This window comes from Callionymus lyra, chromosome 1 (genome assembly GCF_982586985.1).
Source record: "Callionymus lyra chromosome 1, fCalLyr1.hap1.1, whole genome shotgun sequence".
Taxonomy (NCBI): Eukaryota; Metazoa; Chordata; class Actinopteri; order Syngnathiformes; family Callionymidae; genus Callionymus; species Callionymus lyra.
This window is the reverse complement of record NC_141818.1, coordinates 15,194,100-15,207,403: the sequence shown is the minus strand read 5'-3', so window position 1 is coordinate 15,207,403 and position 13,304 is coordinate 15,194,100. Positions and strand designations below refer to the sequence as shown.

Sequence of the window (13,304 nt, the reverse complement as noted above, 5' to 3'; positions counted from 1 at the left end):
CAGAGTAATCGGTTCCTTTTTAGAGTTAAAGGCAAAAAAAGGAGGTAGCGATCAGAGCTCAATCTTATTCCTCTTCGTCTTCGTCCAAAATAATGTACTTAAAAACATCCAAATACCTCAAAACTTCTCGTCTGTAACGTCTATCTTGTGATGAAGCCGCGACATGAGAAAGTATACAAGTCTATATTTAAAGATTATTTTTAGCGGAAAATCCGGGGCTATCAGCGTAAATCTTGGAATTGACACTTGCTATGTTTTTCGATGTACAAATACTAAAGCACGCTTAAATATACAGATTTATTCAAGTTTACATATTCTTTTCCCCCTTGGCTCACCACCAGGAACAGTTCTCCGAACAACAGCGGCCACAGTGGGACATAAGGGAAATCCCACAACGACTCAATTATATACATTTGTGGCAATAAGGGCACGTTTTGTGCAGCTAATGCTAATATGGCACAACGTCCTAACACCTGGTTTTACGGCTAATTGTGGCCCTAGAGCATATTCCAAGAGGCCTGCTGCCTCCATTATTGTTGTTGTTGAAATAAAGCTTTTTAAATGTTACACGACAGACAGGAAGACACCACAAATCTAAGCTGCTAATTGTCGTTGCTTTTCCCTAAATACTCTATATTCCCCTAAATATAAAAAATCATGTCTGTCTTTGAAAAGGTTCAAAATGTTTGGTCTAATGGATAAACATATATTTACCCTTTATTTTCAACTTAATAAGAAATTCATTTTGACTTTTTCAAATTTGTCGAACCCTTCCGCTGCTACCACCTAAGTGCTACATGGCGACGATACCAAACATCATTTATTATTGTATGATTAGATTAGATCGGATTAGATTTTCCTTTATTAGTCCCACTTGGGGAAATTCTGGTTACAGCAGCATCAGGGGAAGAAAATACAATAAGCAAGAGCACAGAAGAAAATAATTGAATAAAATACAATACTAATAGAATTCTCAATTTAGTATCAAAGTGATTTTCTGTTCATTTTATTTAAGTTAAATAAGTATTAACTAAAACTTCTTATCAGTAGCTTAAGGCCACTTATATCGTACAAATATAATATTTCCAGGCCATAAAAAGTACACTAGTTATTTTTTAAACAGTCAAACAAAACAAATGGATGTTGTTTAACTTCCTGTCCTCAAAAAAACAAGCTCATCATCAGGGATGTTTTGCTCGTAAATAGAGTGTGTAATGATAGCTTAAACACCGTTCACAGACATGCTGGCACAAGCTAAGACAGGAAATGAAAGTCCTCACAAGAAGCTCCCCCCTTTTGTTGCCAAGTTGTTAAATAAGTGAAGGACATACTAAACCAAACAGCTGCGGCTTGAAATACACTTCACATATCAAAATATTTGCCGGATCAAACACTTGATGTTGTTGCCAGAAAAAAAAAAAAAAAGGTCTCGTATGGTTGCATGTAGTTCCCTCGCTCGTCTCGGACCCCCTACTATCCCCCCCTCCCTCCCTCTCCCTCTCATCAAATGCCAGAAAAGTGAAGCAGAAATCTCTGACTCATGTCTAACCTTTTCTCCTCTCTCTCTCTCTTTTGCTTGTGTCCTATCTGCGCAGTACCCTGAACCCAGAGACGGTGGCCTGAACAAACCTCAGGGCTTACCAGAGGATCACTCCGCTTGTCTGAGCGCCAACGTCTGGGCTCTGCTGCTCGGCCTGGCTCTGGCTCTGGTCCTGGCTCCACACGCCTTATAGAAGTGCCAGGAGTAGAAAAAGAGGTCATCCACCCACGAGCTTATCCCAAAAGCAAAAGGTGTTATTTCTGAGACTGATATTAAGACGACTGAATCTCTGGGCGTTCCGTGTAAATGGCATTCATGAGAGGGGGAAAGAAAATTGTGAAAAAACCTTGTTGTTCATTTGATGTAATTCCATGATGACCTCGACTGGGATGGCTTTTTCTTTTTTTTTTTTTTTGGTTTGTTTTTGGGAAGAAAAACAAGGACCCTTGTTAGGAGGAAGCCATTCAGGAGCTCTGAGACTCTCAAAATCATCATCACGGCTCTCTCTGAACAGAGGAAATGAACAACTGGGAGGGGGGGGGGGGGGAAAGAGGAATGACAGGACATAAATTGCCGCTGAGAGAAAGTGAAGTGAAGCTAAAACTCGTACTTCAGTCACACTTATTTTTGTCTCTAATTGGTTCTTGACTTAATCTTTTTTCTCTGGTGAGGAGACCACAAAGTTAAGGGCGGGGATGGTTCTGTCTCTTTCCGCACTCTAGTGTAAACTGTAAAGCCTATCAGTGTTCTAAGTGTTGGTATAGTATCCGTGACCATTATCAATCTGCTGTACAGCCCCTTCATTTGGCTGCCACGGCGATCAGCAGACGGCGTGAAGTACTTCAGACGGCGACGTGAAGCATTAAAACAGTACTTTTGAGATGTTGTTGTTGATGTCCGTGGGTGTCCGCCATACATCCACCTGCACATGTGTATAGTTCTGTCTATGTATATAGAATACTTTACTTTCAACCTAAATATCTATAGAACCATGATACGATCATGACGCTGTATCAAGTGTGGAAAAAACCATTTGGTACCGGAAGAGCCTTCATTATCTGCATTTGAATTTGGATTGATGACAAAGAATGTATAGAGGGATGAGATTAAATGAGCTTTATTTGCTTGGAAAGCCATAATGTTGTCTCAGAATCATGGTGTGTTGTCGGTGTTGACGGTTGCTGTACCAAAAAAAAAAAAAAAGAGAAATATTCTTCCCACCGTGTTCATTGGTTCACAGTTTAATTATCTTCTCGCGGAAATTGGAACTTAATGTTTCGATTTCATCGATCTTCTCTTCTCTGGAATATACGGCGCTAAAAGCTGAGAAATAGATTACGATCATTTATTAAAGTCACCACTGTGTGAAATCCATTGGCAGCTATTTCAGCAGATTGCAATCAAATTAATGCCCTTCCTTGACCCCTGACCCCCGCAGGCGACAGATTTTCTGCTGAGACGCCGGCCTCTTCAGCTACAAATCCAAAACTGGAGATCACACAACTCAACCCGAGGAAATGATAAGACCACAAGTACTTCACTTAAAGGTTGCATCAGCGTGATTAAAAAAAAAAAAAAAACACTCTGGGATTTGTTTGTAAAAGATGTTTCAAGAAGACAAATAAAAAGCTGTTTATTAACTGATAAACTATATTATATATATATATATATATATATATATATATATATATATATATATATATATATATATATATTTTATATATACTTATGGATTGACCAAAATAAAAATAAAATAAGTGTGAAGGTAAATATATGGTATGATATTGTTGTCAAACAAGCATTCGAGGTCTGCTGTCCAATTTAACTTGCTTTTTTAGATGAAAAAATTAAATGTTCTGTTGGGTTTCTCCCTCGTGAAAGGGGTTTCAATGTAAAATATTATATATTGTAGAGATATTTACTGTGTTTAGGGTTTACATTGAGTGGCCTGCTATAATTCTGAATATTTTTTTAAATAATTATAATAAACATATTTATGATATATATTTATCTGTATAAGATCATGATAACTTTTTAATTTCAAACAAAACTTGGTCAGCGTTGTTCAACATAAATTAGGTTTTACAATAAAACAGTTTGAAATATTGAACAAAAAAATGTTTGGTTGTTTGAATAACTTTATATTTCCTTGCGCTTGTGCGATAACTACTCCCGTTTTTATTAGAGTCAATTTCTTCATCTCATTTCAAAGAAAATATTGAAAAAGTTACAGCATTTTAAAAGTCGCAAGTCAAACCTTTGCAGTTTCTGCCCTGTTTTTCGAAATCTGTCGCGAATGGCCTTTTAAGGTCCATGCGTACATTTTAAAGGGTAAATAAAATATTAAAAAAATAAGCTATAGGACCTTTGCATTTTTCATTTGCAATATTTTTTGCAGTTTTATATCTTACAAAATCTTCTAGGCAACGCTTATTATAAGTGATGATCTGATGAAGCTTCATGAAGCAGTGTCATTATTTTCACTAGTTGGTGGTCTCTGCACTACTTTATTTTGTTTTGAACAACTGTTGAACAACTAATGAAACATCACATCATTTTTAAACTGATGGCGCCACCTACTGACCTCTAAACAACATGACACTGTTTCGTGAAGCTTTATCAGCACATCACTATGTATTAATCTTATCATTATATAAATGAACATGATGGAGGTCATGGGAATTATAATATACTATATATATATATATATATATGTATATATATATATATATATATATACTTAACTTTTTTTTTTGAGAAACATTATTTACAGCACCTGTACTGAAACATACTGTCCCAATGAAATCTTCTCATTCATCTAAAATAAACTAAAGTACAATAAATATCTAAACACATACAATATAAAAGAAACAAATGGGTGATTAATTCAGAAGAAAGAGTACGCTGAAGGGGTTGACAATAGAGAGACAGTTCGAGGTCACAAAGTTGATCACTCACCCGCATGCCATGTCTCAGAATAACAAGCCAACGTTTGACGGACCTGCGAGTGTTCCCCCGAGAGCCACGTGGTCGCACAGCAGATTGAAGAGCCGCTCCGATATGTCAGCAGACAGTATTTCACCGACTGCACGCAGGGGCGCATATTTCCGCTCCCAGATCTCCAGATCCCCACGTTTTATTCTCTCCTTACTGCCGATATTACACCCCAGGTTTTTCCTCTGAACTGTCAGGCGCTTCATTGTAAATATGTGTTTTTCTTTTGTAATAAATCTCAGATGATGAAGTAAAAAAAACGCATACCCCTGCCAAGTATCTAATTTCACACAACTTTAAAAAAAACAGCATATAATCAAGCAGTTAATACAGATTCCTTGATTCAAGAGTTGGGTTCGTTCAGAGTGGAAAAAGTAGGACTCGAAACCATTAAATCACGACCATGTCTCACCTAGCAAAGTAAGTAAGTAATTTATATTTATATAGCACTTTTCCAGACCTGGGTCACAAAGCGCTTAAACAATCAAAACAATACCTAATAAAATATATACTAAAAAGGTCAAGATCACACCGAGAACAACACAGGAGTTCCAGAAAATCAAGGAAAAGCCTGCATGAATAAAAATGTCTTGAACAACACATTTGTCTCTACAGTCACAGGGAAATTTATATATTTTAGAGATTTGAATTTATACGTTCTTGTTTGGATGCGGCAGCAGTATTTAAAATCCATATAAATGAAATATGAGTCTTTTATTACCTTATTAAACCCAAATGGAACTACAGAAGAAAATAAGTCGTAGGTGTTTTGTCCCATTGTAAATATTTTGTTAAAAAAAACAACATTTGAATAAAATGATGATCTATTTCATACAGATAGACGGATTAACACAGACTAAAACATTAACTATTTTATAATTATAGAAAGTAATCATCTTTTTATTTTCCTTTTTATGAGACATAACCGTTAAATATTTTAAAATGTATTGAAAATACCTTTTATTCATACATTCACATACGCTATTTATTCATCAATCCTTTCTTAAATCTATTTTTATACTATTTAACCCTTGTGTTACCTTAAGGTCAAGGTGACCCGAAGGCTCAAAAACAGATTTGTTTGTGGCATCCCTTGACCCTTGACCTTGATCTCTTCATCTACAGGAATGTCCAAGATCAGATGCCCTTAAAGTATAGAGAGAAGAATCAAACATCTCATTGAAAAAAATGGATTTAAATGGCCAATATTCTCCATTTCGAGGCCGCACCATCAAACACTATACCACGGTGCTCGCACACAACTGAGGAGAGCCGTAATAATTTGCTGCATTAAAATCAGAAATAAACATTTCCGTGCGCTTGAATGGTCATAAATTAAGTGACCCGCTCTAAACTCTAAAAACATTTACCCTATTTTGAACGCATCAAGTGAAAACTTTCCAGGAAAAATGCGGGGCATTCGAATTTGATCATCATACTTGAGGATTTTAGGAGGAAGACGGCGGTCGGTGCCAAAACAAATCATTGTGATTCATCGCAGGGAATCAGCCATTCAGGGTGATTTTGTGGTGGAGCTGTTGACCCGGGGAGCCCGAGCTCTTCAAGTTGAGAAAGCAGACGCACTCGAGATGCGAAGCTCATGTTTAGTCAATGAAGCCACATATTTCCTGCATGCACATGTACATTAAACGCATCCCGATCGCTTGTGGAAATGCGGCGTGTAAATATATCACAACGTGAATGAAGCCGTGCTCATCTTTAATTCAATGTCATTGTCCGTGCATCGCTATCATTAAAGTTTATTCCAGGAGTTTCCCCAACAAGAATCCTCTCCAATATCTAAAGATCAACTACGTTGGTGAGAAATCTGAGGCTGTAATTCATGTTTGTGTATTTAATGAAGGCGATCTTCTCGACACACGCTCGCTGACAAATTAATTTCACCTTTTTCAAACGGTTAAATGTTAAGTGATTGGTGCTCCGACATGTCAGCGATAAAAGCATCAGATATTCTTCACGAAATGACTCGACACATATTTATGTTTCCTAATAGATTCTTGGACTTGTCACGCTCTCCATTAGTTGCATGTTTAAAGGTAGACTAATGTGAAAACCCAACTCTCTTGACTCACTGCATCTTGGAGACATAAACATGTGAGTAAGTGCCTCACCATGACCATGTTTTGAACGTATTACTTTATAAAGTTCTCCCCCGTCTGAAATCTCAGCGAAAGAGAGGTTACGAGAGCAGAGTCAATTATGACGTAATAATGGTCTTCATTCCACCTTCAGCCAGCTGTAATCATGCCCAGCTTTGTTTATACAATGAGTCCAGTGGAGATGGAGACGTCCGGGATTGGTGACGCACGGTGACTAACCTTGATGCTTGACCAATCACAGCAGTAGGTGTGGTTATGGTTAAACAAGATTTAATCTCAAGAAAAACAAGTATTTTCAGTGTCCGAGGCTTAAGATCATTTACTAATGTAAATATTTCAATGAAAAGAGTTTTGTACAAACAGACACATACTGATGAGTACAATAGAGGTCAAGGATCTATTTAAGACACACTTAACTCAACACATTTGTTGCCCTTAAATTCAGGTTTTGGTTTCGTCAAACACTTTTTCTATAAGGATCCGTTGAGCTTCGTGTGACGGTGGCGAGCGGTGATCAATCACTCGGCTTCAACAGTTGCTGTCTCGGATCATCGGTTTATTGAGACACATATTGTATTGGCCCCGGGAGCAGTTGAAGCTTTCGTCGCAGCTGCGATCCTCCCTCACAAATAATCCCTGAACTAGAGAGAGTCAAAAAAATAAAAGTAATCGATTCATCACGAGGCTCAGATGAAATCAGCATTGGTATAAATCAATCGTTACTTGGTGACCAGATGTACACGAAGCTTTTTTTTCCTTCACTGTTCAGAAAACGAACTTGATCCTAATGCAGAAGTCGAGCTTCTATTCAGATAAAAGCCTTTCCACAATTACGCTTGGAGGTCGTATGTTTACGTTTCCATTTCCCAGGAGCATGAAAGTGATCTACACTTTCCTCCAAATATTTATACACAGGGGGTGGTACGTCTTGTGGAGTGAGGCGAAGTCTGTATTTGTCTTAAGTCAACGCGGTCGACGGTCACCGCTCGTATAACTGTCAAACATTTCAACTTTAAGTGTAACGCCGAGTGCGGTCGCAGTCTGGCCCATCCTTCAAACGTTGGATTTAAGGCCTTGGACGCACTTGAACTGCCACTCATTCTGTCAAACACTTTAAAAACACTTTAGATATTTGTATCGCCAGTTCCACTTTTGTAAACATCACAGCACTGTCTGGAGATGAAAGAAAGATTTTTTTTTCTGTTATCAAAAGAGACGCCTGGATCATTTCAGAGATTCTTTACATCAGGATGTAAAATCAATAACTTGTCATCAGTGTTGGCTTTTAATTTATTCATCACCGCACTGTTGTTGTTTTAATGTCACCATTATGTGTATTTTGTAAAAAATTAAAAACTCATTAGCACGCTGAAGATTAATTACTCTTTCATGTTGATATACTGGCACATCAGCTCAATCCAATCCAGCAACATAATTATATTTATATATAAAATAGTGTGTTCTTTTGCTTGATATTAATCATTTATAGACTTTCAAACCACTAAACGACAAAGAGTTGATTAAAACTTGTCATCTAGAACTAGTGATGGTATGATGAAGCTTCATGAAGCAGTTTCATTGTTCTCAGAGTCCACTAGATGGCGGTCTCTGCACTACTTCGCTATGTTTTGAATAACTGTTCTAATGAAACTTTACATCACTTTTAACCTAATGGCGCCACCTACTGACCTCTAAACAACATGACACTGCTTCATGAAGCTTCATCAGACCGTCACTATCTAGAACAGTGGTCAACATGTTAACACTCTAGAAAACAAAGCTTCTGCTTCCTCAATAAAAATAAATAATGCTTAAACACAAACTCACACATTGACAGGGATTCTCAAAAAGTGAGGAGACACACAAATACAGAAACAGCATCGTCAACATACAATCAAATATGCATAGGTGTAAATACACAAACATCTAGTTGCAACCAGTCCAGATCTCTTGCTGATTCAGCGTTATGGTGGGATGTTATTTTCATGCATTTGATCGTCATTTTTTTGCAGGTCATGCTATTGTATTTTTACTTTTTTCTATCTTAACGTCGACTAGTGAATATAATCCTAACTATTTACCGCAAAAAAAGGTTGGGGACCTCTGATCTAGAACACGGACCACTCACTGAAGTTCCATGAAAATTTCAATACCTTCCAATTGTAATGAAAATTAAATTATGCATATATTACATACAAGGAGAGAGCTCTCCCGAAATTCGGCTTCTATTATTCATTCTAGGGAGAAAGGTGCGCAGAAGAATCCCATGAAAATTAAAATATTCACTATTAAAATAAAGATTATTACCATTATAGTTTAACTTTTCTTCAGAATCATACAAAAGCAAATCTAGGTATCTGAAATAGGCCGGGTATGTCAGTTAATAAATATATAAAGTAGAGTCAACATTCAATCTGACATATCTTCAATCACTATCTTTTGATTCATGATTTTCATTTTCATTGCTTCTCCAAGTCTAGAAAACATATAAGGAATAGATAATATTACAAAAACCAAATACCGGGACATGCAGCTAGAGTTATCATTAAATAAGAATATGGTTCTATTATAAACAAGGAGGCTTCAGAAAACAAGCGAAGAAAGCAAAAACAAAGAAACCCTGCTGTATCTTTGCAAAGGAAAGAGTGTCTTAGTTTTATATAACGTAAAAAATGATCCACAACCCCCTGACGAGTCCAGAAATAAATGACGCCTGGATTACTTTTATATCGGTTCAATATCCTGCTATTGGAGTAAGAAACATTTTCCTAAGTTAATAAAAGAACAGTAAAGTCTTAATACCAGCGAGTTCCTCTCACTCTATCGGCAGATTTTTACGCTTTACAAGTGATAAAGGTGTAATTTTTATCTTAAATATCTTGAAAAAATACAGGTTTTAGGTAAAACAAGAGTTTCTGCGGTGTAGCGATCCAATTATGCATTACATTTCTCTCCCTGGAATAAACGTAATAAAAGGTGCCAAAAGCCCTGAAATACAACGTTCTGATTGGTCCAGAATATAACACTTACTCGCTTCACCATCAAGGTCTTTGTCAAAATGGAAACTAGTTGCAACACTTATTCTTGTCAGGCGTGGATTGCAGTATTGATCTTTTTGGTCGTGATCGACTGTAATCACGTGGACAGAGTGGATCATTGCTTCTTATCAAGCGCCTTCTTTTATCGGTGTCCTTCATCGTGAACCATTTAGATAACAACCACATCTGTCACTAGTTTTTAAAAAAAAATTGTCCAAATGTTACTCTTATCCCTTTAGTATTACATTATATCCTGTAAGCAGTTACACAAAATAATATTTTGGAAACTTCTTACACACTACCTTATATCATATTGTTATTACAAAAAAACGTTTTACATATTGCTTCAGAATGGTTGCTTTAATTTTATTTAGATTTTTTTTTTTATAACCCTTTATTAAACGAGGATTAAACCAAAAACTATTTAAAAGGGAGACCTGGCTCAGACAGGCAGCAGCAAAAACACAACAGAAATTGTAAAATCATTAAAATAAATAAACAATTTAAGATAGTCCTGTGCTGGAGAATTTTATTGGTCCATCAAAAAATATATAGAATATAACATGAGTTCATTTCCTTTTATGTTTCTTTTTTGATACAGCTGGTCACAAATATATACGTTACTACAAACAAAGATACATTTATGTCTGTAATTTAGACTTCCTGAGGTTAAACAAAATCACTTTTTTATACGTCAAATTTCTTTAATTCTTGAAACTTTTCTGTTCACCTCGTCGGAAAAATTATGAAATGTATATGAATCCCTGTCATATACAGGGTGACTTTAACTTTATTCTTGAATAAAGTCCATTTAAATGTTACGCTCCATCTTAAATTGACAGTTCATCCAAAATTCAAACTTCACTCCTTTTCTACTCAACCTCATGTCGACTAAGGTTTAGGATGATTTTTTTAGTGTTATTTGTTCATTTTTAGAGTTATAGACAAAATTGTTTGGTCATTTTAATGTCGTGACTGGAGCTCCGTTGTCTTCATCCTAATCTTCGTCGTAAAAGACGATTTTAAAACATCCAAATACCTCCATATTGCTCTTCTATAATGTCAATCTTGTATTGAAGCTAAACATGAGGAATTTTCTATATTAAAATGTATATTTTAGGCTTGTTTGTAGCATAAGTCCAGGTCTTTCAGCTGCAGGTTTATCCTCATTGAAACAACATTGCCAGTGCGCAAGATTCACGTTGATCCGCTAAAAACAAGCTTAAAATATAGATTTATTTAGTTTTTTTCTGAATAATTCCTCATGGCAAGGCTTCAATACAATAATCCCAACTCCGAGTCTACATGAGGGTGAGTAGAAAATAAGAGTCTTACTAAAACTGGACTAGTTAGTAGGTAAACCCAGTAGAGGCAAAGAAGCAGTTGGACAGATTCAACTTCATTTAGTGATTCCCCTTCCTCGGTTGGAGCTATGGGTCTTAGGAAAAAGAAGTAAAATGTGGCGAAAAATACTCCAGACAACGTCTCAGTAGCCGCAGAAAATGAATGAAAGAAGGTGTAAGCCGTGGTGCATCTGAGTGCATCAATAATACAGAATCTCACGAATGTGCGGCGGAATAAAATAAAATGAAATAACACGGTGGAACGCGGTGATGTTTCTAGGTTACGAAGTGTAGGATGTCAAAAAGACTGACAAATTATTTTCAGGCCTTTTGACAACTCAAAAATGATTCCTGGCATTCCCTCGTGAGCGGCTGTGGAGGAGTTCTTCAGCGGCTCGTCACGCATCCTCACCATAAATGTAAATGACTCCATTTATCTTTCTGCAACATTTTGCTTCCATATCAATATATAACACGGCAGTGAACTTCTGCCCTGTTATACATATTTTACGGGAATAAAAAAAAAAAAAAAAAGAAATTCTCTCCGGGCTCTTCTCTCCGTTGATCCAGCTGTCACCACGACAACCATGCATAGCTGACCGGCTTCACAGTTTCATCCAAACACACTCAGGATCAACTCAAGAACTTCACATTTAAAGTAATAAAAAGTTGGGACGAGGAGTTAAAAAAAAAAAAATGCTACAAAACTGATCAAGAATTCAAAGCCTTCGCTCATTTTATTTCCCCCTCCCCCTCGTGTGTTTAGAGAACCGACCAGATCAGCAGATTTTGGGAAGTGTATGCAGATGACCGGCTCCCCAGCCCAGTGGTGAAAAGCATAAAGCACCGAGAAACATGTTTTTTATGGAGGAATTATGTTCAATCTGGCGCCGGATAATGTCGTTTTCTCTGCTCTTTTAATTAAATCCACAGAGACGGGAAAACGTGAAGGACGTGCGACTTTTAAAAGTCTCGACCCGGTTCCGGGTGCGACTTTTTGTCCGGGCTGTCCTCGAACGCCTGTGTTTAAACACCTGAGCGCGTGTAGAAAGACGGCTGCTCGCCTGTGGATATGATTGAGTAGAAATTATATCTTGAAACATGGAATTTTTTGCAAGGAGAGCATTTTCTCTTTCCTCTCAAAAAGGAATCCTTGTGGGGTCCAGTTTGTTTCTTCTATTTACAGAGGAGGGAAAGCGGAGGAGGCGAGTAGAGAAGAGAGCGGTGGGGGGAGGATGGGGAAAGCAGGGGAAAGGGAATAAGAAAGCTGCAGGTAGCTGTACATTTCACAATTGATTAATGAGTCAGTGGGATGATGTCTCTTATCAACATTCTGCACATGGCGGCGAGAGAAGAAAGCTTTACCGAAGCTAGGAATGCTACAATCACAAGACGGTTCCCAACGCCGTCCCATCATTCAATTCTGAGCTCACTCACCTGTTTTTGTGAACTTCTCTCTTTCCTCGTCCCCATTGCAGTTTGTTGCTGATGCAATTGTAGCCCTTTTTCTAAAGACGCTGCTCAGTGTGGTACCAGAGAGTTTAGCCGGGGTAAATTGCGATACTTCCGCGAAGAGTATCTCGGTCTTTGTTCAGAGATTAACACAGAAACTGATGTAAAAGCCTGTAATGACTTCACGTGGACGGTGTCGTCATGCGTAAGAGGGCAGGAAAAGCTTTATATAAAGTCTATATTCAGATATACCTGCATCATTCCAAAACAGGAGCTTATCTATACGAAATAGGCGAGGCCTGCACTTGCAACCCTCAAGGTTCCTCCTCTCTGTGACCCACAACCCGAAAAAACTTCTCGATCAAGCGTAAACAAGACAAAAAGAATCAAATGAAATATTCCCCATCTTGTGGAGTAAAATCATGTCCCGTGTTTCCGCTGATGGGTCTAATTGTTTCTGGTTGATTGGTTTAGCGTGTGATGTTAATGGCAATTGTGGGAATTAAAAATGATTAAAGCCCGAAAAGCCAATATCGTTGATTGCCTCACAAGCAAATATTAAAATGAGTTTTTTTTTCCCTCTTTAAGTTAGAGCAGGAAGACCGACAGCCGCAGTGTGGAGTCTGTAATTGGGTGTAAAAACAACTGATGATCAGAGGTTGTTTGTTTTTTTTCATTCAGATTTTAATGAGTGTTCATCCGGAACGTAAAAATTCTTTCAATCTTCTGAGATGGATCCCAAATTCACCAGTTTAATATCGACTTCATATCTACAGACTTCATTTACAATGGGATTGGAATCAAGAAACTTTTATTG

The 13,304-nt window shown here is 37.3% G+C and overlaps 1 protein-coding gene across 1 annotated transcript in view; it reads left to right on the top strand.

Moving 5' to 3' along the window:
• Window positions 1–2,679, top strand: part of LOC148088158 (GDNF family receptor alpha-2-like) — a 104,015-nt gene extending 101,336 nt beyond the window's left edge. The window contains exon 8 of the mRNA XM_087794717.1: window positions 1,596–2,679. Within this exon, the coding sequence (XP_087650843.1) occupies window positions 1,596–1,733 (138 nt within the window). The 3' untranslated portion in view covers window positions 1,734–2,679. The remainder of the gene's footprint in view (window positions 1–1,595) is intronic.
• The last annotated feature ends 10,625 nt before the right edge of the window (window positions 2,680–13,304 follow it).